General features: G+C 30.9%; 3 protein-coding genes across 3 annotated transcripts; all 3 read left to right on the top strand.

The window, feature by feature from the left end:
- The first annotated feature begins 2,714 nt into the window (after positions 1-2,714).
- On the top strand, positions 2,715-3,675 carry LOC123922387. Its single transcript, XM_045975107.1, has 2 exons — positions 2,715-3,525; positions 3,644-3,675. Exons 1-2 carry the CDS (start codon positions 2,715-2,717, stop codon positions 3,673-3,675), a joined length of 843 nt encoding a protein of 280 aa, XP_045831063.1.
- Positions 3,676-6,712: 3,037 nt separating this feature from the next.
- Positions 6,713-7,519, top strand: LOC123922386 (secreted RxLR effector protein 161-like). Its single transcript, XM_045975106.1, has one exon. The coding sequence runs from the start codon at positions 6,713-6,715 to the stop codon at positions 7,517-7,519; it is 807 nt and encodes a 268-aa protein (XP_045831062.1).
- An 11,322-nt stretch (positions 7,520-18,841) lies between these two features.
- Positions 18,842-24,501, top strand: LOC123920116 (histone H3-like centromeric protein HTR12). The gene is made up of 5 exons (XM_045972264.1): positions 18,842-19,010; positions 19,107-19,234; positions 20,794-20,868; positions 23,324-23,399; positions 24,150-24,501. The coding sequence occupies exons 1-5, from the start codon at positions 18,962-18,964 to the stop codon at positions 24,203-24,205; spliced, it is 384 nt and encodes a 127-aa protein (XP_045828220.1). The 5' UTR covers positions 18,842-18,961; the 3' UTR covers positions 24,206-24,501.
- Positions 24,502-25,677: the final 1,176 nt, after the last annotated feature.

Genomic DNA, 25,677 nt, shown 5'->3' with positions numbered 1-25,677 from the left:
ATGACTATCTCACAATGTAAAAGGCACACCTTGAATAGAACAATACAAGAGTCTATTCTCTCTTCTCTTTCTCTCCTTCATCTCTTCTTCTCTATTCTTGTTATTCTCTAAGAATAGTTCATAACACGTTATCAGCACGATAGTCTCTCTCCCCTCTCTAGAAAGGTATAGCAACCATGAGAGGTGATAATTTTATTTCTTGTATTTTTTATTCTATTTTTTTCGTTTTTTTTCATATTGATTCACAGCCTACGATCCAGAAGTATCGTAGTGAAATTTTTAAAATATGAATCCTGAAGATTCATAGTGTGATGAAATTTTAAAATATGAATCCTGAAGATTCATAGTGTGATGAAATTTTAAAATATGAATCCTGAAGATTCATAGTGTGATGAAATTTTAAAATATGAATCCTGAAGATTCATAAGCATACGCTTATAAAAGTAACTTAAAATATCTTTTAAAATATGAATCCTGAAGATTCATAGATATAATATGATGAAATTTTAAAATATGAATCCCGAAGATTCATAGATATAAGTAAAATCAATATCTTGTTAATCTTTTAGAAGAATTCAAAAACATCAATCCCTGAAGGATTGGATAAATAATTGATTTGATTTGTTATACAATTCTTGAACAATTTAAGAATCAATTTTTATTCTCCATAATTCTTGAAGAATGCATTACGGATACATCTATGAAGGATCATACAATTAGATCTATTATATAGTTCTCAAAGAACTTAAAAAATTCAAATTTTGTCCTCCATGAAATCTTGATGAATTCAATTGTGACACATCCCTGAAGGATGTACAAAATAATTGATAAGATCTATTATAGAGGTTTTGAAGAACTTATGAATGATTCAATATACATGCATCCTAAAAGATTGTACAAAAAAAAAAAAAGATTATTCTTACATTATAAAGATATTATATAGTTCTTGAAGAACTTCTTATAAATTATTTCCTTATGAATTCCGGAAGAATTCAATATACATGCATCCCTGAAGGATGACTTTATCAATTTATAATTTTCATTGGATTTATTTATTTATTTACTGTAATAATAATAAAAACAAACTAAACATTGTTATAAGTAATTAAATAAATCATCAAATTAAGGTGAAAGAGATGTTTCACTATTAATGTTGAAATATTCATGGATAATGTCAACTTAAAATAGTAATATAGATTATTATCTATCTTTGTCAACTTAGAATAGTAAATTTAATTTGTTTTTATTCATGGCTTTACTAGTATAAAAAGCCACTTTGTGTTCATTGTAAAATGCACCTTTCATGAATGATATGAATACATCTAACCCTTCTACTCTCATAATTTTCTTAAGATTTAATTTAATATTTGCAGCTTATAACTAGATTAGTAATCTTATCATCCTATTAGTACCTAATAAATAATTAAATATTTAAATTTCTCAACACGTTATCAGCACGATCGTTTCTATCGGAAGTGATTTACCACCACTAGGTATATATCATCTATCCTTATTACTTTAATCTTATGATAATTATAATTATTATTCGCCCCGTTATAGAGAACTGACAATTTGTCAAGTGATTTATAACTAGAGTGGCTATTATTATTATTATTATTATTATTATTATTATTATTTTTATTACTACTACTTTACCCACTTATTATAGAAAACTCACAACTTGTCAAGAACTTTATAATAAGTGTGAATATTATTTAAGTTTTGTGTGGAGGTCTAAAATCCCCATAATATCACAAAAGATAATTTTTGATTAATAATACTAATTTCCATGGAGGTGTTCAAAACCCCATCTATATTACTAACTTTCATACTTAATGGAGGATTAAAACCCCATACCTATGACTAACCTTTATACTTAATGGAGGTATTCAAAACCCCATCTATATTACTAACTTTCATACTTAATGGAGGATTAAAACCCCATATGTATGACTAACTTTTATACTTAATGGAGGTGTCCAAAAACCCCATCTATAATACTAATCTTCATATTAAATGGAAGACTAAAATCCACATCTATAATATTGCTAACTTTAATTCTTAATGGAAGACTAAAATCTCAGTCAATAATATTATTTCACGAGAGACTCATAATTAAGATTTTGAAATTTGATATTATTTAAAGTTATTATATAACTTTACATGTTGTTCTCTCCATTTGTGCATCTTAAGAGCTAGATGATTTTTAACACACTTAGAATATTTTTACTCATTCCCAACGGTAACAAACAATAAAATTTAACACTTTTCTCATATCCCCTAACGGCCACATAACGGCCATGAACAGTAAAAGCTTACATTTTTCCACTATCTCCCAACGGCCACAAACCCAACGGTAACGTAACGGACACTTCATAAAATTCACCTATAAATACTTCACCTTCACTCATAAGTTTTCATACCATTCTCAAACTTTTACTCATATTTCCAAAATGTTTAAATTTTTTCTTATGCTTATCACTCTACTTGTCTTTATGTTTTTCATCTTCTAGATCACCAAATATGAAGAATTAGGAGAACCTTTTATAATAGTAACAATATTTGTTGTTTTACCATTACTAGTATTAGCCTGGTTTATTAGCTGATAGAATCATGGTTTTTGTAATCATAGCTATTGAATAAAATAATTTATTTTTTTGTCATAGTTTATACATTAAAAATTGATTCTGTTCTTTTGTATTTTAGATATAAACATGTCAAACGTTAAGCATCATTTCAAAATTCTAAACATAACCGGAGATAATTACATAACATGGAACAACAACTTAACTGAGTACCTTGCATGTGAGGGGCTCGATAAAATTCTAGAAGGAGATAATGCAGAGGTGCAAACAGCTGACTCACAGGAATTAGCAATGAAAAAATCGAAAGTAAATCGGATAATTAAACACCACCTTGATGATGGATTACAAACAGAATATTCAAATGCCAAGGATCCCAAAATACTATGGGACAAACTTAAGGCAAGATTTGGACATCAGAGGAAAGTCCTGTTACCTTCATTAATGGATCAGTGGAACAAATTAAGGTTCCAAGATTATAAAAGTGTTGTTGCATATAACTCTGCCATGCACCAAATTATTGCACAATTAGAATTTTGCGGTGTGGCTATAACTGAAGAACAGAAATTGGAAAAAACATTTTCAACTTTCCATGCATCCCAAGTATTGTTGCAACAACAATATAGAATGAGGGGATTTACTGAGTACTCTGATTTGGTCGCAGCTCTTTTGGTGGCAGAACAAAACAATGAGCTCTTGATAAAAAACCACCAGACACGTCCCACAGGAACAATAGCATACCCCGAAATAAATGCAACAACATTTAATCGTGGGCGTGGTGGCCATAATCGTCATAAAGGACGAGGGGGTAAAGCTCATTTTGATGGTCGAGGCAGAAATCACGGTCGAAACCACTTTCGTGGTAGAGGTCGTGGACGAGGATATGTGAATAATTATAGGCCTCCTAAATATGACCAAAATAATAAGAATCATCAAGGTAAAGGTAAATATATCCAAGAAGGTCCCTCAAGGAACCGTGATGATATCTGTTTTAGATGCGGAAAGAATGGACATTGGTCTAAGACGTGTAGGACACCAGAACACCTGTGTAAAAAATACAGGGCATCTGTTGAAGAAAAGGGAAAGGAAGTAAATTTTAATGAAGTTGAACCCAATAATGATACTACCTACCTTGAGGCTGCTGATTTTGTTGAAGAAGAAAATGAAATGAATATGAATTAAGTAACTAATTAATTAAGTATTTGAATAATGTGTGGTGTGCTTGTATTACTTAATAATATGTGTGACTTGTGTGGTGTGCTTTTATTACTTAATAATATGTGTGACTTGTGTGGTGTGCTTGAATTACTTAATAATATGTATGACTTATGTGGTGGGCATTGTTCAAAAAAATATTTGGTTATTGAATAATAATGTTGAATGTATTATATTGATTTATTGTTTTCCTATCTTTAATCTTGATTTTATTTTAAGAAGGTCAGACATGGAACATGTCAAAGACATTTGCATCCCGGACAGTGGAACTACCCACACGATCCTCAAAAGTAAGAAATATTTCAATGATTTAAATTCTACTAAAGGTGTGATAAATACTATCTCAGGACCTGCTGATTTAATAGAAGGGACAGGTAATGCTATGTTCATGTTACCAAATGGAACAAAATTTGTCATTAATGATGCTTTATATTCTCCTAAATCAAAGAGAAATTTGTTGAGTTTTAATGACATATATCGTCAAGGGTTTGACACTGAAACTGTAACTGAAGGCAATATGAAATATATTAATATTACTACTAATGTTTCTGGAAAGAAGAAAACCTTAGAAAAGCTACCAAAATTGCCTTCGGGATTACATTATACATATATACATAAAATTGAATGTAATTTGGTAGTAAAAGAAGACCCCAAAACTATGATTTTATGGCATGACCGTTTAGGTCACCCTGGCTCAACAATGATGCGAAAAATAATTGAAAGTACTCATGGTCATCCTTTGAAAGGTTTAAAGTTTACAAAAGAGGATAAACCATGTGAAGCCTGTTCTCTTGGAAAACTAATAACAAAACATTCACCAGGCAAAATTCATACAGAATCACCTGCATTTCTTGAAAGGATTCAAGGTGATATATGTGGACCTATCCATCCACCGTCTGGACCATTCAGATATTTTATGGTATTAATTGATGCATCTAGTAGATGGTCGTATGTTTGTTTATTGTCAAGTCGTGATATGGCATTTGCAAAATTTCTTGCACAAATAATTAAATTAAGAGCACAATTTCCTGATTATACTATAAAGAAAATTAGACTTGACAATGCTGGTGAATTTACATCAGAATCATTCAATAATTATTGCATGTCAGTAGGAATCACTGTTGAACACCCTGTTCCTCATGTGCATACACAAAATGGCTTAGCTGAGTCATTAATAAAACGTCTTCAATATATAGCTAGACCATTAATAATGAGAACTAAGCTACCAGTTACTGTTTGGGGTCATGCAATTTTACATGCTGCAGCACTCATCCGTCTAAGGCCGAGTGCTGATCATAAACACACCCCTTATCAGCTTGCAATTGGTAAGGAACCAAATATTTCCCATTTAAAAATTTTTGGTTGTGCAGTATATGTCCCAATAGCTCCACCACAAAGAACAAAAATGGGACCTCAAAGGAGATTGGGAATATATGTAGGGTATGAATCACCGTCTATTATTAGATATCTTGAACCTTTAACAGGTGATGTTTTTCAGGCAAGATTTGCTGATTGTCATTTTGATGAAACAAAATTTCCAACACTAGGGGGAGAAAATAAACACATAGAAAATGAAATAACATGGTATGTACCATCTTTATTACATTTGGACCCATATAATAAATCATGGGAAGAAAATGTAAAGAAAATAGTACACTTACAAGATTTAGCAAACCAACTGCCAGATTCATTCACTGATTTGAAAAGAGTGACAAAGTCACATGTACCAGCTATAAATGTCCCAGCTAGAATTGATATTTCAAAAACAAATGATGTAGCAAGTACATCCAAGGCACGCTTGAAGCGTGGCCGACCTATGGGATCCAAAGACAAAAATCCCCGAAAAAGAAAAGAAACAGAAAAGGTGAATATGATTGAAAGTGATCCTGAAAAGACACTAGATAACAACAAATCCATGATTGAAAATTGTGCTCTCGAAGAAGCACAAAATGATGACAATGAGATCATTAATAATGAAGCTGATAACAAGAATGATCTCGAGATTTCAATAAATTATGTTAATACAGGAAATCTGTGGAGCCGAAAAGGTATGAACATTGATGAAATATTTTCGTTCTCAATTGCATGTGAAATCATAAACGAAAATGATGATCCTGAACCCAAAACTGTGAATGAATGTCAAAATAGACATGATTGGAAAAATTGGAAAGATGCGATAAATACTGAGTTAAACTCTCTTAAAAATCGAAAAGTATTTGGACCCATTGTGGATATACCTGAAGGTGTGAAACCTGTTGGGTATAAGTGGGTCTTTGTAAGAAAACGAAATGAGAAAAATGAGATTGTAAGATACAAGGCTCGTCTTGTTGCACAAGGTTTTTCCCAAAGACCAGGAATTGATTATGAGGTAACATATTCTCCTGTTATGGATGCCATTACTTTTCGTTATTTAATTGGTTTATCAGTGTTTAACAAATTGGACATGTATCTCATGGATGTTGTTACTGCTTACTTGTATGGATCACTTGATAGTAACATATATATGAAAATCCCGGAAGGATTTAAGATGCCTGAAAACTCAAAACCCAGAGAGACGTATGCAATAAAGTTGCAGAGGTCATTATACGGGTTAAAGCAGTCAGGACGCATGTGGTATAACAGACTGAGTGAATATTTATTTAAAGAAGGCTATGTAAATAATCCTATTTGCCCTTGTGTCTTTATAAGAAAAACAATATCTGGTTTTGTAATAATCGCTGTCTATGTTGATGATTTAAATATCATTGGTACCAATAAAGAAATTAAAGAAGCAAGAGATTACTTAAAGAAAGAATTTGAAATGAAAGATTTGGGGAAAACCAAAATTCTGCCTTGGTTTGCAAATTGAATATACTAAAAATGGTATATTGGTACATCAATCAAACTATACAGAAAGGGTATTGAAAAGATTCAACATGGACAAAGCCAACCCTTTGAGTACCCCAATGATGGGCAGAACATTAAATGTTGAAAAGGATCCGTTTAGACCTAAGGAAGAAAATGAAACAGATCTTGGCTCTGAAGTACCATACCTCAGTGCCATTGGGGCACTCATGTACCTTGCCAACTGTACAAGGCCTGATATAGCCTTTGCAGTGAATTTACTAGCAAGATTCAGTTCATGTCCTACAAAGAGACATTGGAAAGGAATAAAACATATTTTTCGATATCTCCGAGGTACTTCTGATTTTGGTTTGTTTTATTCTAACAATACAAAACCAGTTTTACTTGGTTATGCAGATGCAGGATATTTGTCAGATCCACATAATGCTAAATCACAGACTGGATATGTGTTTACATATGGTGACACCGCAATATCATGGAGATCTCAAAAGCAAACACTTGTAGCAACTTCTTCAAATCATGCTGAAGTAATTGCCCTCCATGAAGCTAGCAAAGAATGTAGATGGTTGAGATCAGTAACTCAACATATCCAAGGAACGTCTGGTTTACCAACTGATAAGAATCCAACAATTTTGTATGAAGACAATGCTGCATGTGTTACTCAGATGAAAGAAGGTTACGTCAAAAGTGATAGAACCAAACACATCCCTCCAAAATTCTTCTCATTCACACAAGAGCTAGAAAGAAATAAAGAGGTTGATATTCAATACATTCGTTCGAGTGAAAATGTGGCCGATCTCTTTACAAAGGCACTTTCCACATCAGTCTTCAAGAAACACGTACGAAGTATTGGAATGCGTCACCTTCGAGACATTTGAAGAAGAATTACCTAGGCTTGGTTAAGGGGGAGCATAATGTTGTACTCTTTTTTCCTTATTGAGGTTTTTATCCCAATGGGTTTTTCCTAATAAGGTTTTTAACGAGGCAACGTATGTTCCCATCACATTCTTCTCAACAAAATTAAATGGAGCACTATGATGAATATTTCAAAGGGGGAGTGTTATAAGTAATTAAATAAATCATCAAATTAAGGTGAAAGAGATGTTTCACTATTAATGTTGAAATATTCATGGATAATGTCAACTTAAAATAGTAATATAGATTATTATCTATCTTTGTCAACTTAGAATAGTAAATTTAATTTGTTTTTATTCATGGCTTTACTAGTATAAAAAGCCACTTTGTGTTCATTGTAAAATGCACCTTTCATGAATGATATGAATACATCTAACCCTTCTACTCTCATAATTTTCTTAAGATTTAATTTAATATTTGCAGCTTATAACTAGATTAGTAATCTTATCATCCTATTAGTACCTAATAAATAATTAAATATTTAAATTTCTCAACAAACATACATATATCATGCCCCATTTTTTTAGAATACTTCATGTATGTTGCTCATAATCTATACATATTATGTTAGAATTTTTAGTTAAAAAAAAAAAAAGGAGAAAAAAATGTACAATCATATGCTAATTTACGTTACCTATTCTATGCATATGCCAATTTTTTTTCAATAACTTACTAATTAATATATGTTACATTATAATTATTATTATAGGTTACATTATAATTATTATTAATTTCATTATGTTACTATTTAATTTGCATTATAAACTTTTATGTTACATTATATTAATATTAATAAAGATAATTGGAATTTTTTATTTGACTGTGTTTACTATGTTTATCTAATTATTTGCTTAATTTTATTATTTGATTATAGTATATATCAATGATAAATGAATGAAAAAATCATTCCCAGAAGTGAATGAAATCCGATCCACTGATGTTACTCCATTCCCAAAAGTGAATGTAGTAACACACGATTACCATGAAAAAAAAAATTGTGGTCATGGTAATAGTCATGACCGTGTTAATTTTAAAATTAAAGTGGGCAAATTAGTTCCCGAAGAACTAAAGAAGAAAAAGGGAAAATCCAATTGAATGCACAAGGAATAAATTATTCTTAATCATTATGAAGATCACTTGTGATATAGTTCTTGAAGAACTAATGCTTTAATAATAATGATCTCCGATGGATTACTCAAAGAATATGAATTTCCCGAACCATTGTTAATGAAAAATTATTTGTATAGTTCTTGAAGAACTTAAAATTCAATATTAAAGCATTTCTTGTAGTATCGCTCAAGAACAATTTTTCATAATCAATGTTTATAAATATTGGTGGTATAATTTTTGAAGAACTAATATTTTAATTTCCCTAAAGATATAGTTCTTGAATAAGCAAAAATTTAATATCAAGTATTCTAGAAGGATTGAAAAATTGTAATTTTCCATAGCCATTGTTGATAGAGATATATTGTTAAGTTCCTGAAGAACTTATAAAATTTTACAACATGATTACAATCTATATGATATATTTGAACTTGGTATAAGATAGACCAAAATTAAAGGAAATCAATAGAAAAATTATTTATGTCTCTTGAATATGCTCTTGAAGTTGCAACTTTGAAAAGAAAAAAAAGTTCAAGAATATTTTGTATATCCATTGTTGTACATACATTGGATGGATATTATTGATATATTAAACTCATGATTGAATGCATGGTTCATACGTTTTTTTTTCCTCTCATAATAATGATTATTCTTTGCTCTTAAAAAAAAAAAAATTATTATTCTTTGCAAACATAAACTGACTTTAATTATTCGGTTACATATTTAAATCAATTGATTGATTTGAATTTTAAAATCTTTTAATTGTTACTATATTTTAATTTCTAATTCTACTGAAATCCACATAAGCATTATTTTGTTATACTTTATTTTTACTCTTTTAATTCTCATACAAATAAATTATTACTATTTTTTTTATTGTGTTCCACCGAAAAGATTTTTTTTGTAGAAACATATTTGTTTAGCTTGAAAATATTCATTGATTCTACTATTCATGAAAAATTAAATTTTATATTTGGTAGTACGAAAATTATTGAAGGCTCCAGAAGAGTCGATGCATTGTTATATCGAGAAACGAAGTTGCACTTTGCTAATGTATTTTATATTTTAAGTCTTAAAGAAATTTGTTACCGAAGGATATTCACATAAATGAATATCATATTGAAACAAGAAACGACGGAAATATTTTATCTCTATATTACGAGATATATTATCAACTTTTGTCTCTAGTTTGTGGTGTACTTATGATATTAGTGCAATTTAAGCACATGTTCAAGTAAACCAGAAGTTTACAAATAAATCATATTAATTTTATCATTGGCAAGATCAGTTGGGTCATTTCTGGTCTATTATGAAGCGAAAAATTTCTATGAATATGTATTGAATGACCAGAAGTTCATTCAATCTAACACTTTTTGTGTATTACTAGTTCCCGAAGAAAATTGATAAATTTAGTAAACGAGCTCACAACCAAAAGTTTGTGAGATTATTTTTGAGAGCTCATTATGTATATATTATTTTAGAAAGTATTTGATAAGTATCATATGTTAATTGAAATTTATACCGAACATCTTGTAGAATATGTTCATACAAACAAAAATAATAATGGACTTGAAGATCCATTCTTTAGACGTCTAAAGTTAATTACATGGTCGATACTTATGAGATCAATACTTCTAAGTTCTATTTTATATTTTGGGAACATTTAAATATATATGTTGAGATATTGATTCGCTTAAGCCAATATGTTATTATACAAAAGTCTTCCCCTTAACTTGCAATTAAGTTTAGTTTTATAATCTAATATTTTTCATATAAGCATTTTTGGATGTGTTGGTATGTTCCAATTGCTCCAATATAATGCAATACGATGAATTATTAAAGAATATTGGGAAAATATATTTGATATGACTCTTCGTCCCTTATAAATTATATTGAGCCAATAATTAGGGACTTGTTTATAGCCCAGAAGGAAAATATTCAAGTGATGATGAATTAGTTTTCCCAATATTAGGGGGAGGAAATAAGCAGCTGAAAAATATGAACCAGAAGTTCAAATGAATCACTTGAAATAAATAGTTATTATTATCTCATCTTGATCCTCATATAAAATAGATTGAACCAGATGTTCAAAAGATATATCATTTGCAAAGTTTATGAAATCAACTATCAGCTGCTAATGCTCCAATCAAAATGGATGTCCCTGTTGGACAATCTTATATTGCAAATGAATTTTAACCACTCTGTAGCGTGGTAGGTCAGTCGGTTCCAAAGATTAAAATCCTCAAATAAGAAAAGGAGCTAAAAAGAAAGATGACCCAAGTGAGGATATGAAAAGATTATTTGACATAATTAATTTTCTAGTTCCATAAGAACTTATCAGGTACCTGAAATTTATGAAAATAAAGAGATCTCTACAAATTATGTCATGAATGGAATCCGATGAAACCGAAAGAAAATCAACGTTGACGGTGTTTATTTATATAATATAGCGCTATATATGATAAGAAATAATGAGGATCATAAATCAAAGTCTATTAAGGATTATAGACAATGAAATGATTGACTAAATAGATAGACGTAACTAGCTTTGCAAAGCGGAACGTTTTTGGACCAATAGTCCATTCCATCTGCAGATGGAAATAATTCGATATGAATACATTTTCAAGAGAAAAAATAATGAAAATCAAATATTTAGAGTTTGAATTGTTATTCAAGTATATTGATAAATGTCTATCTTTTATTTTCAATAAGCATATTCACCTAAAGTGAATTTCAAAACTTCTTTGTAATTAATTAAGTTGAGTAGCATATGAAATACTCAATTTATGTGAAATATGTGTTTCAACGTATTTGACTGGCTCACTGGATAATGATGATTATATGAAAAATCCCAGAAGGATTTAATTTTCGTAAGACACATATATATTGGATAGATGACTTAATAAACATGAATAAGTCTCCTTATATACTCGAGCAACATCTATATGCATGTTGTATAATATTCCTGTTGAATATTTCCAAGTGAGAAATATGAAAATGACAATTTGTTCATTTTAAGAAAATATTTGGCAATGAATTTGATACATTTAAGATTTATGTCGATGATAAAAATATGATCAAGAGACTCCTGAAGAGCTTGAGATATTGTCATTTCTTACAAAATAAAGTATTTGAAGAATATTTTGTGAATCATGAAGTTTATATACAGAAGGTTCTAAAATGATTCTATATGAAAGATAAAATCATTTACGTTTTGTAAGATCACCGATGTAAACAAATGTGATTTTAGAGTTCGAGTAAATGATGAAGAACTATAATAACAATCTCATGAAATAAAATGATGCGGAAAGTTTAGCACTATATGAAATAGATCAAGAATGTGATTTGTTTTGAAGTACGCTATTCACCAGATACAAGGGGTTGTGATTTTTCTTATAAAGGGTTTTTGCTACAATTCAACATGAAGATCATATCACAAACACTGCTAATTTGAAGAATATAATAACGAAGATATAAGATTGTCAACACGTCATCACCAATCGTCAAAGCTTTGGAGCAACTAATATTGAAGATTATTTGACATTTTTCTTCTTAGATATATTTGTATTTATCAGGGGGAGATATAAATATGTTATGCACTCTTTTTTCCCTTCACCATGGTTTTATCCCACTGGGTTTTCCTGGTAAGGTTTTTAATGAGGCAGTTCACACACAAAAGACTATGTACTCTTTTCCCTTCACTAGGATTTTTTCCCGATAGGTTTTTTCTAGTAAGGTTTTAATGAGGCATATCATCGATGGACATCCAAGGGGGAGTGTTATGAATAATATAGATGTGGATGTCCATTAGTCTAGGCCCATATTCTTGGCCCATGTAATCTCCTATATATATGACTATCTCACAATGTAAAAGGCACACCTTGAATAGAACAATACAAGAGTCTATTCTCTCTTCTCTTTCTCTCCTTCATCTCTTCTTCTCTATTCTTGTTATTCTCTAAGAATAGTTCATAACAGTTTTTCTTTTTTGGTACATCACAACTTATTTTATATTTAACTCTTTTTTTTAAGCATATTCAACTCTTTCTTAAATAAAAATAAATTTTATTCAAAATAAATTTTTCTAACCGAATATACTCTAGATATACGGTGATTAAAATTGAGTATTTTCCATTGGACAAAACTTGCATGCATTTCCATACATGCATTTCTTACTTTTCCTCTCACAAAGAGGTAGTTTTTTTTATTAAAAATAATTTTCTTTTATTTTTTCAAAATGAAAAAACACAAATAACCATCTCTTTGTGAGTGGAAAAGTAAGAAATGCATGTAAGTTTTGTCCTTTCCCATTTCACTAGTGAAAGTGAATAAAAATCACATGATAGACGAAAACATATTAGTGACAAAAGAAGGGCAATACTATACATACAGACAGATGCAGCTAGTTTTATTGAGACAACAATGAGACCATCTGTAGGGTTTGTTACTATGACAAATTCCTTTCACATGACCATGAGCAATGGTGTTGAAAGAAAGGTGTTGAGTGGGTGTTGAGTGTTGAAAATTATTGAAGAGGGTGTGTTGAAGAAGGAGAGTGGATTCTCTCAAAAAAAAATTCCTCATGTTCCTCAAGTTTGCTAATCACTACCCTTGAATTCCCTTTTTTTCTTTTTCTCCTTTCTCTCTTTTTTCAAATCAAGGGTTCAAAATAAAATTTACCCTAAATTTAATGGAGAGAATCCTCTCTCTTGAAGAAGGGTGTTGAGTGATGTGGAGGAGGGAAGTGTTGAACAAACTCAACACAGTTGAATGTGGCCCCACGAGACACTTGGCGCATTTCAGTTTGTTAAACAGAGCGCGTGCAAGACATGCGCCGACAGGGCGCGCACGTTTCAGTTTGTATCGTACTAATTATGTTACTTGTGTGTTGTATTTTAAATTAAGTTAAGATGATTTGTATCGTATAAATTATTTAAATAAATTTTGTTTTTATTACAAAAAAATTTTAAAAAAAAAATTGTTAAGTGTTTATTATTTTAATTTATTTTTAATCGATAATTGTAATTTTATGTAATCATAAAAACAAAAATATAAATTTAAATAAGAATATGAAATAAAAAGTAGTGGGGTAGAGTGTTGAATGAAAAATTATTGAAGAAGGTAAAAGTTGAATGAGTAGATGGAAAAAAGAGAAAATGATGTGGAGTGTTGAAAGTTGAAAAAAGTGGTGTTGAATGATATAACCATTGTAAATGGTCTTAGTTCACCTCACTTTACTATTTAACTCGCACTTTTGTCTCCCCTTTTTCACCTCATCCCCTGCAATTGCGTCATTGCAAAGCCATGCAATAATCAGGAGAAAAAGTACACACGGAGGACTACTCAATACTCATAATTAGAGTGGTAAGTCGGGTAGGGCTTTGGTCCTATTTATCTACCAAGTAAAGATAGTGGTAACACAGATTGTATTTTTTATAGACAGATTCATTCTTTTCGCGCTCCTTGAATCTCATACGCACCATCGGCCTTCCATTCTTACCCCCTCACAATGTTTTGCGTGTGTGTAAATAGCAAAAACTGGGGGAAAAACAGTTTGCATCCTATCAGTTTGCATTCTAGAAATGTTAACCTTATAAAATATAGTAATAGTTTTGTATCTCTCTCTCTTCCTTCCAATTTTACTATTTTTTCTCAGATTGTGCGTTACTTAAATAGCGAAAAGAGTATTTTTAAAATTTTTGGGGTGAAGGAGGACTTCAAGAGGATGTGAAAAGAAAAGATCTATTTTATATTTTGTGTTTAACTGACTATTTTAAGTAGGGGAACCAGGTATATATGAGAACATTCGCCACCTCCAAAATCTCATCTAATACTAGTAGTTAAATTTTAACAATTTGAAATCTGTGGATATTTATTGGACAATAAGCTGGTATATGGTATTAATATCTTTTGGGTCATACTAATTACTAAGTACTAGTTCCTCTGAAATACTTATTAAAGAAATTAAAAGAGATAAATTTTGTATTGAAAATGATATTTTCTATATTTTAGAAAGATAGATTACACAAATTTCAAAACTATTTTACTATATTAGATTCTTTAACTTATATCCAAACGCACTAGTTAACATTTTCCACACTTTTTACTATCTTCTACCCAGTGGCGGAACCAGGAATTTTTTTCCGGGTGGGCCGTTAATTTTTTTTCCTATGAGTTTAACTCAGTTGACAGAGACATCACATTATATATGTAGGAGTCGGAGTTCGAACTCCGGACACTCCATTTATTTACATTTAAGGTGAATTTTCTAGCCATTAGGCTACTTGACAAAAAAAAATGAAAATAGTTGTGTTTTATTTTTTTTGTAAAATTAAAAATTATGAATATGAATTGATATATCGTATGAAAAAAAACATTAATTTCAAAATTATGTCTTTGCATCAATGGTCTAAGACAATCATTTTACCATCAAGGATGTGTATTAAAAATGATTTTAAAAACATATCTAAAAAGAAAACAATCAAAAGGCATGGTTAGAACCCATGACCCTCAGCTCTTGAAGACAAACACGCCTCCTCATCTTCACAACCGCTGGGCTATCACTTTACTTTTGTAACTATTTGCCTTAGTAAATATATATGATATGATTATAAATATGTAATTTTAAAATATACCAAGGGTATTTTAGTAATTTCCTAATTTTTGGGGGAGGGTCGCGGCCCACCTCAGCCCTCCCCTAATTGATGAAAAATTGAACTCTCTACAAATTATACTCTGTACATTCCTATTTATATGACCTTTAGAAAAGGAAAAAAAACTCTAAGTGATAACTAATGACTTGAATAGGGACAAAGTCAATATAAAAGATAATGATTTGAATGAATAACATAAGTAATGAAAAAAAACTAAATTTCAAATTCAAAATTATTGAGAAGAAAAAATAAAAGCAACATGTCACCACACGACTCAAAATTGTAACATCGTGTTTGTTGATTGTCGTTGCACTATCAACTTTTTCGTCAATAAAGAGTTGCTCAATAATTTTTCGCCACCCCAATTAAATTTTTCTGGTTCGGTCCCTAATTTTAAGCTGGCTAAATTAAATCACCGAAAAAACATAAAATGTATGATAGGCCAAAAGGGTATCCAAAGACCAAACAACTCAATTAAGGACTTTTAAGTCTTAAAATTATGAGTCAAAAAGATCCCAAAAAATTAAACTTAGTTATAAATATGTAATGTGACAATCTACTCACAAAAGTTTACATAGATTAATTGGTTTCGATGAAACGTTTCTTCTAAGACATTAGTTCAAACATTGGAGTCAACAAATTTATTTATTTTATTGTTTAGAAACCTTGTGTTTTTATTTAAAAGAAAAATTAAAAGTCTCACAATTAAAATTATTTTCGACCTCTAAAGTTGTTGGGCTGACCCTAGAGGCCAAGGATTAAAGTAGGGACGCAACTAGGAACAACTATGGGTAGTTTTGGCCGCCCAAAAAATATTGTTTTCTTCCGAATAAATTAGTATATGTTATATTATTTATTTATTTTTTTGGAAGTAGTTTAGTGGTCAGAAATTCTAACCTTAAGGAAGATAAATGAGATGGTCGGGGTTCGAACCCCGATTCCCTACATATATAGTGCAATGTATCTGCCAACTGTGTTAAGCTCACGGACTGTTATATTTAACTACCTCAAAAATATATAATTAGCTACCTCAAATAAATTTAATTGTCAAAAATGAGAAGAAATAAAAATGTCAAGAAGTTATTACTTGTTTGGTATGTAGATTTATTTTTACTACTGTGTCTTTTTTGTTGTTATTGTTATATATATTATAAATGTATTGCTATTTCTTGTTGTTATTATTATGAATTCGTTGCTATTTTGAGTTGTCATTTTCTGTTTTTTTTTTATTGTCATTGTCATTTTGATTTTGTTGTTATTCTCATTTTCTAGTGTTAAATCGTTATTTTTAAAATTTTCCACCTTTGTGTTCAATTGATTGCTTGTATTGAAGATAAAAAATGTGTGCTATTGTATTCGATATGGAAAAATGCAGCTGCAGCGGACTTTGAAACTTTGTGCTAAAAAGTTAAAAATAAAATAAAATAAAAAATAATAATAATAATAATAATAATAATAATAATAATAATAATAAAAAGAGTGTTTAAAGATAGTGCGCTGACAGTATAAAACAACTTTGCATGGTCATCCAATAAAATTTCATAATTCTGCCACATAATATTACAAGAGTATTTCAAAAAATGTTACAATTTTAAAAATAATTTAATTTAAAATAAAAAATGAAACTATTTTTTCTAATGTGAGGCCTCCCACTCCCAACGTTTTTTTGCATCTATCACTGCTGCTACTTTTCATCCATGGTTCCTCCAAAATCCCTGAAGCACATCACCATCTCAGTGTTGTTAAAAATTGTGACGGTTGACTAATGTTGCAGCGGCGTTGACCAAAAATTAGGGGGGAGGGTATGAAAATAATTATAGTTGAACATTGTAGTTTAACCAATATGAAAATGGTGTGAATTGAAGTCTAAATTGATAGAAATTTATTTGAATCGCCTAAAACATCGATTGGCTAATCTAATACTACAAATAATTTTAAAAATAGAGACATGGTGATAAACTGATAATGGAAATAACAAGTGTGATATGGAGAAGAAGAAAGGGCTTAGAGAAAGAGTGAGAAATTACTGCAATTTTGAGGAACAAAACGTTGTTAACCAGTTTGTTAGTAGGCAACAAATTTTTTATTATTTTAAATTTAAAATAATGACAAGGTAAAATAGTTAGATTATTGCAGTTTTGGTCCCTCACATTTTCTAATTGTGCGAATTTGGTCTGCCTAGTTTCAAACGAGCAATTTTGGTTCCCACGTTTCTTAATTTTACGATTTTGGTTCTCCTAGTTTCAATCGAGCGATTTTGGTCCCCACATTTGCCCTCTTTTGCATTTCTTGGTCCCTGTTGACTATTTTGACCAAAAAAATTGTCGACATTGATTTTTTTGATACATGTGTTAATTATATTTGACAACTTATAATATTTTTTAATGTTTTTTTTTTAAAAAAAAAAAACAAGGAAGGATTACCCAAGTCTGTTGAAACTAGCCGCGACCTGCATATAATGTTCCTTGCCATGCCAGATGCAAGTGCTATTTTCATTAAATTGGCAGATCGATTACATAATATGATGACGCTAGATGCATTGCCGGTTGTCAGGCAGCAGGGGTTTGCAAATGAGACTTTGAAGATTTTTGTATCTTTAGCCAATCGCTTAGGAATATCTAATTGAAGGAACACTTAGAAAACTTATGTTTTAAGCATCTCAACCCAGTGCAGCACAATGAGCTTTCGTCGAAACTTCTGCAATTGAGAGATTAGAGCAAAGATGATGACATTTTTTTAAAAACTCACATGACGTTTTCTTGGTTTTTTTTTTTCAAACAAAAAAAAAACAATAAAAAGAAATTATAGGTTGTTCAATATAATTTAAACATGTGTCAAAAAATTCAATGTCAACAGTTGTTTTGTCAAAATGGTTAACATGGACCAAAAAATGCAAAAGGGGGCAAATGTGGGGGACTAAAATCGCTCGTTTGAAACTAGGGGAACCAAAATCGCACAATTATGAAACATGGGGACCAAAATCGCTCGTTTGAAACTAGGGCGATCAAAATCGCACAATTATGAAACATGGGGGATCAAAATCGCTCGTTTGAAACTAGGGGACCAAAATTGCACAATTAGGAAACTGAGGGACTAAAACTGCAATTTAGCCTAGATTTTATTGGATATCTGTGTAAATACATAATTTGAAATACCAATTTTTTATTCTTTATTTTTATATTATACTTCTATATTGATAAATAAATAAATTAATGATCGATATTATCTGTGTGCATGCATAGAGAAAATCATGAATGATTTGAAATACCAATTTTTTATTCTCTTATTTTATTGACTAGTCACTTTAGACTTGTCACATCCAAACTCTTACTATGACCAAACTACCCTTTTGAAATGACCGTTATGGCTTTGTCCTCTATTTATTATTTTATTTCTTAAGTATATATAAGGCTTTGTTTGGTTGCATAAATCACTAAAAAGCTTTTTTTTTTTTAAGAAGCTAAATTAGCCCACCCAAATTGCACCAGAGAGAATCGAACTTCAAATCTCAAGAGGAGCACACTCCCAGGTCCCAAGCCAATATCAATGCACCAATCCAAGTGGGTTTAAATCACTAAAAAGCTAAAAAAGCGAAAATTAAAAAATTACTTCTCCAACTTCAGTCACTCACTGCTCCAAAAATCAATGGCGAGAACTAAGCAGAAACCTCGTCCCAGTCCCAGGACACGCACTCGTATGTTCCAATTTCAAAACCCTCGTTTCTCAAATTCACACTTAATTTTTCTATTTTGTTTAATCTATAATTTGTTCTGTTTCAATGTTGTTTCAGCACCAGCAAATGAGGCTCTGGGAACGAAGAAAAGACTGTTTAAGCCTGGAACAGTAGCACTTCGTGAGATTCGTAAATTTCAAAAAACTGTTAATTTACTTATACCTTGTGCTCCATTTGTAAGATGTGTAAGTTCTTTTCATTCTATATACTTTTATAAATTGTAGTAACTCTTATGTAAGTAACAAATCAAAATTGGAATTGTGTTTTTAATATGCTGTTAATTAGGTTTTAGTAACAAGCTGTGAAACACGAACACCAGATACGTCACTGATTTAAGAAAATTTGGGTGTGTTCGATCTGCTAAAAAATAAGGAACTGAGAGTAAGACAACTCTAGTTGTATTGTGTTTGATTTTAAAACTATTCTTGAGACCAGATAAATTTGGGGGCAAGGGATTGAACGAAAAACTACATGACAACTTTTTGTCCTAGGTACAAGTTGTCTAAAATACTATAACTTTAACATTGTACAAGACAACAAGTTGTTTAATACTTTAAAAACTTGTCATGTGTTGTTTTGTTCGGTACTTACCTTTTATAAGTCAAACAGACCCTATAAGTAACCGGATGTAATTACATATGTTAGTGAGGGGATATAATGTTGGTTTGGTAGGGTGTGGTGTGGGAGTTAAGACGTGGAGTGATAAGGATGTCGAGGGTTAGATCCCTACTCCTAGCTTAATGCTAACGATTGCTAACAATATTAGCATTGACATTTTCAGAAACTACATGTGTCAATATTAGGTACTAAAACATGTCAGACTTTGACACATGTAATGTTTCAATTTGAAGTGTTGGTGCTACATAGCTACTAAATCTAAACATTGACATTTTTATACAGATTTTTTTTTTTTTTTCTTTTTCAGTTTCTAGTTTATATGAACAAACTTAGTAAGAAAAGGAAAAACCTGTTTTGGGGAGTGTTTGCATTTTTGTTGTCATAGTTTGGTTGTTATTTTGTTTGTTTTTCACAGGAAATTTTTGGGTGAACTTTATCAATTTTATGTGGTTTGATTGATGAGCATGCTCTATATGGAATTAGTGGCTTGCTATTAATTAAGATATGATTTGATAAGAAAAGTCGAAAGGAGTTGCAATGACTGCAAGTCTTTTAATAATAAATTCCGACATTAGTTGAAATCAATTTCTGCATCTTAATTTCATTTTGGGTGTTTTTTCTCATCTAATATCTCTATAACCAGATATGATAAGAACTTTTCTCTCAAGTTAGAGTTAGTTACTTAGGGTTTAGTTCGGATAAACTTCTCCATAATCACTTTTGTAAAAAAGAATTACTGAAAAAATCTTATGATAATTATGAGTTTTTTAAACAATTCCTCTTTTTATATAGTCGAAATTAGCCTTTGTATCTTATTTTGTTTAGAAGGTCTCTCATTTAACTTCTCTATAAAAATCAAGCTTATACTGCCATTTTTAAAAGTGAAGAACTATGCACTTATTTTAATTGAAAAGCCCCCATAAGTTATAACTTAGAAGATAATTGAACCTGGTCCTTATACCTTCTGAGAAGCTTCAGTAATCTAGAAGATAATTCAAACTGGACCCTATGATTGGTTGGCATGATATCATGTCACATATTTGGCTGAATGAATTGGATCTTATGGGCAGTTTGTTCTCAGTTCTCACTGTTGTTGCAATGCCTTTTCTTTTACTTGTGGCTGCAGGTTAGACAGATTACAAACCAATTTTCAACCCAGGTCTCACGCTGGACGGCTGAAGCCTTACAAGCACTTCAGGAGGTATGTAACTTATTTCATACTCATTTGAGCATTAACTAGAGGGTGTGCAAGATGCAACTTACCTCATTTGTCTTGCAAATGTATTCTTTAAGGAAAAGATTATTTGAAAGTAAATTCGTTTTAACTTCTCCCAAACATCTTCAATCATTTCCTGGTTTAGATATTAAATTTTTTTATACTTAGAATATTGCCATTCATTTTATTCTAATCCCCTACAATTTTGAATATTTATTTTAGTGCATTCTTATATGGTTATGTGATCAGTTAAAGAATACTGGAATATTACCAAGTCTGCTTTCAGACTATCCATTGATTATCAAAGATTGAGATTTAGACACTATATGTCTGAGCATAAGAATGCTCTCATTTTAGCTGCAGTCTCAACAAAATAAAGTTAATAATAAGTAACATGATTTTCCCCCCTTAATAAGCATTTGATCAGACATCCAAGTGAAACAAAGACTTGGTTTGAAGGCTCAATTATATTTTTAATATTCATTACAATACTATTTAATGTATGACGAATCCAGCAGTTATATTTCATAGATCCTTATGAATTCAACAGGCATACATGGCACGTCTGTTTTTGGTTTTAGGGGAAAACTAAAGGAAGTGGAGTAAAATTGTTGGGTTTAAACCTTCCAATTTCCTTGCATGTCCCATAACTTTTCCAGCGAAGTTGTCGAAAGGGGACTTAATTAAATAATAAAAGATGAAAAACTGATTTGAGAATGTAGAGTTGTTTTAAAACATTTAAGAATGGGAACTTTATTATTGCCGTTTCTGTCACCGGTAGTCCAGTACCCCTGAACAATAGCTGGATTGGTTAAGACAGTTCTAGTTAGTTGATGTTCAGTCATGGCAGTTGCATGATTGTAATATATGTTATGTTATAACCTTAACCTACCTTGTATGCGAAAAGAGCATCTTACAGTTTGAGAGTAAGAGTAAATGAGTAATACAACACTTGTAACCAAATTTTCTCCACATCCTATTTTCATGCACCCAAATGAGAATCTTGTTACCACTGTCACTGTAGATGCCAGTTGCATGAGATGCAACTGATATCAGTCATCAGTATCCTAACAAACAATGGTCATTTTGACCAATGGCCTGTAAATCTCCAACGAAATATCTAATTGTTTGTAAGCCTATAGCTCTCATAGCTTCTGGATGAGAGGAGGGGGGACATGCTTGACTCTTCTACAGAGCTAGTAATTTAGCCTTAATGAACTTTTTCAACATTCCTGCTGCACAGCTTCTTTATATGCACGTGGAAATGATTAAACTTTAAAGAGTTGTTTGTTAGATGTAGAAAAATGTGTGATATGAGTGGGAATTAAAGATAGGGTATATGATTTCTGAATATGGTTAAGTTTTTGAAATGATCAGGGAGCAACGATGGTATGCTAAATATGAAGGCCTCTTGACTCTTTGAGTGTCTTGTCAGAGGATATTGGTGTTTGGGGATTGTGGGAGTACATTATTATTGCTCATGTCTGTAATATGTGGGTTAGTGGTAGTGAGAATACCTTCTAATGCAAGTTGAATTGGACAAGGTTAACAGGAGCTGAGATGACATTTTAGGGGTGATATCAAAGATGAGAGACGTGATATGGATGGCTGACAGGCAATAGTCAAAATTGTGATCTTATGACAATATTGCTTAATTTAGTGTTTATGTATCAGCACTTTTTCAATAGCGTGGGATTGACAATATTACTTGTAAGATTGGTGGGATCAGCAAGTACTTTGGTGGGATATCTAGAATTTGACTACTTAATTTTAGTGTTTATGTATCAGTACTTTTCCAAAACTGTGTTTTGTATTTTGCATATTCAAAAAGTTGTTAAGTTCTTGTTAATACTCTAGCTAAGTGGTGACTTATGAATTTTGTATCTTATGGATTTTGAATTTAAGTTTAATATAATTGTTTGTAGTGAGTGTATAAGTGAAGGGCGTAGTTAAGAATTGGCTTAACTACACATTTGGTCTCTTACGTTTATTTTAGGTTTCAAGTTAGTCCTTTCCGTTAGTTTTGTCACTAACACCGTTTGAACAGTACATGTGTCGGTGTGTCCAAGTGCCATGTGTCTGTCCACATATGCAAATTGGCTGCCACATGTGACAAAATTGACGGAAAGGTCTAATTTGAAACCTAAAATAAACGTAAGGGACCAAATTGATACTTTTTAAACGTAAGGGACCAAATTGATGCTTTTTAAACTTAAGGGACCAAATTGAAACCTAAAATAAACGTAAGAGACCAAATGTGTAGTTAAGCCTTAAGAATTTAATCAATAACATTAATTGTAATTGTAATTCTTAACTTGTGTGCTATTATCTTAATTAGAAAGGAAAAGATGGAGTATTTTTTTCACCTGTTTTAATATTACATTTCGTATGGAACATGATCTTCTCTGGTTTTTTTGTTTGTTTGTTGAAAATCCTGTAGGCAGCTGAGGACCATCTGGTTCGTATGTTTGAATGTGGAATGCTCTGTGCACTTCACGCAAGGCGTGTTACGCTTAGTAAGTTGGTTTAATTTTTTTTTTGGTCAAGTAGCCTAATGGCTAGAAATTCACCTCTTGGGGTGGTAAGTGGGAGATCCCGGGTTCGAACCCCGACTCTGCACATAAAATGCAATATTCCTACCAAATGAAAATATACTTGTTTTCATCAATAACATTATTCACGAATTTATCATATAGAAAATATACTTCTTTTTATTCTGATGAATGAATCTGAACAGATGATGAACTCTTCTGTAACTAATATTAATTAGATTCAAACAATATTCTACAGTCAGTAATCTTTATACTAGAGAAAGAGGAAAATTGCAGTAGTGTAGTTGCTGGGAATATCACACATTGTTTTAAGCCTAGCGCTTGATATGTCAATTTTTAAAGAATGTCACTAATGGCTGTACCATGTAAAGGGTACTTGCAACAGTTGCAAAATGCAAAAAAGAAAGTGATAAATGTTCATTGTGGACTCTCTGCATCTTGCGACCTCTGGCCATGTAAAGGATTGCAGTCGCATATAACATTAACAGGAATAATTAAGTCATTCTTAAGCAGAGATATTTTTATGCTGTCTTCTGGCTGATAAATAAAGTTTTTGATGAGCTGAAGACTCAAAAAGAGATTTATTTATCTAGAGGAAAATAATGGACAGAATACAAAAACAGAACTTTGTTTATCTAGTATAGTGGGTATTTTCCTTAGACCATTATGAATATTTTTTTTAACTAACCTCTGTTATTTGATTTTTTGCCTCAGTGAAAAAGGATATTGAGTTGACACGTAGGCTTACCGGAATAGGAAGGCCTTGGTGAGAGCACAACTCCGACAGTTTTTTTTTTTTGTAAAGGGCAGTGAAAACCATTGTTGCTATGACATGACATTCTTCGAAGAAGCCATTGCTACTTGTATACCTGAATTTGAAATTTAAATTAGGTACTAGGCTAACTCGCATTTTGTCAATAGTAATGTTTGTAGGTGAAAAATCTGTTGTAGATGAACCATCACTGTAGAAAAATGGTTTACTACCGAGTCTGATTGAGAATTGATGAGTAACTTGTAATTTAAATTGTAGACAGTGTATTATTTCAAGATTATTGTCGTTCATATATTTACTTCATGTGGTAGAAGGAATTCATGTAATTTAAGTGCTTGTTTGTTTACTATTCTGAAAATACATTCTTTCAAGTTTGTCTTCTATATCTTCTCTTACTATCACAGTTGTTACTATATGAGTCTTCTATCTAATTGTTAGTAATGTAATATATGAACATAAATTTTAGTAAATGAAACTGTTAAGTATTTCAGAAAGTAAATAGGGGTCTAAGCATGCAAATAGTAACATATTAGAACAGCAAGTGGAAAGAATGTTTTTAGATTATACTTTTAATTCAATCATGCAAAGCTGTATGTGAGGAGGAGACATGTTACTGTGATGTTTCAACTTTTTGCAATGCATAAAGCTTTGATATGAGTGGTGAGGACGATATACTTGTGACCCAATCTCATAAATTTAATTTGAAAGTGAAAAATTGTCCAAGCTTTTTTTAAAAAAAACTTTTAAGGTATTTTTGGATTGACTTATTTTTTAGCTTATGCAAAATAATTTATATAAATAAATAAATTTTATGTATTATTTATAAGTTTGGAAAGGTATTTTATGAAATAATAGCTTATGAAAATACAATTCGTACTGTCGAGAACTTAAGAATTAATATAAAAATTTATTTATTTACATAAGTTATTTTTTATAAACTCAAAAATAAACTAATCTAAACGGGCTTTTAGCATGAGATAATTGGTTTGGTCACCTGTAGAATCTTTGGCCTCAAGCAAAGCTATATTGGGAAGGACATGATTTTATTTTAAAAATACATAAATTGAATATCATTGAGTCGATGTGAACTAAATTTCTACTTCATTCATCTGTTTTTACTTTCTCATTTATATAGTGAACAACTCATTTTAAATAATAAAGTATTAGTAATATTATATGAGTTTAAAGATGGTGCGCTGACGGTGTAAAACAACTTTGCATGGTCATCCAATAAAATTTCATAATTCTGCCACATAATATTACAATTTTAAAAATAATTTAATTTAAATTAAAAAATGAAACTACTTTTTCTAATGTGAGGCCTCCCACTCCCACGTTTTTTGCATCTATCACTACTGCTACTTTTCATCCATGGTTCCTCCAAAATCCCTGAAGCACATCACCATCTCAGTGTTGTTAAAAATTGTGACGGTTGACTAATGTTGCAGCGGCGTTGACCAGAAATTAGGG

Source organism: Trifolium pratense, linkage group LG4 (genome assembly GCF_020283565.1).
Source record: "Trifolium pratense cultivar HEN17-A07 linkage group LG4, ARS_RC_1.1, whole genome shotgun sequence".
Lineage (NCBI taxonomy): Eukaryota > Viridiplantae > Streptophyta > Magnoliopsida > Fabales > Fabaceae > Trifolium > Trifolium pratense.
The sequence above is the reverse complement of the archived record's forward strand: the minus strand, read 5'-3'. Positions and strand labels throughout refer to the sequence as shown.

Excerpts from the sequence above, each read along its gene's own strand:
- LOC123922387 (XM_045975107.1), top strand. The coding sequence starts at position 2,715 with ATGTCAAACGTTAAGCATCATTTCAAAATTCTAAACATAACCGGAGAT. Across the intron at positions 3,526-3,643 it reads TAAGAATCATCAAGGTAAAG|GGCATCTGTTGAAGAAAAGG; the intron begins GTAAATATATCC and ends TAAAAAATACAG.
- LOC123922386 (XM_045975106.1), top strand. The coding sequence starts at position 6,713 with ATGGACAAAGCCAACCCTTTGAGTACCCCAATGATGGGCAGAACATTA.
- LOC123920116 (XM_045972264.1), top strand. The coding sequence starts at position 18,962 with ATGGCGAGAACTAAGCAGAAACCTCGTCCCAGTCCCAGGACACGCACT. Across the intron at positions 19,011-19,106 it reads CAGTCCCAGGACACGCACTC|CACCAGCAAATGAGGCTCTG; the intron begins GTATGTTCCAAT and ends ATGTTGTTTCAG. Across the intron at positions 23,400-24,149 it reads CGCAAGGCGTGTTACGCTTA|TGAAAAAGGATATTGAGTTG; the intron begins GTAAGTTGGTTT and ends TTTTTGCCTCAG.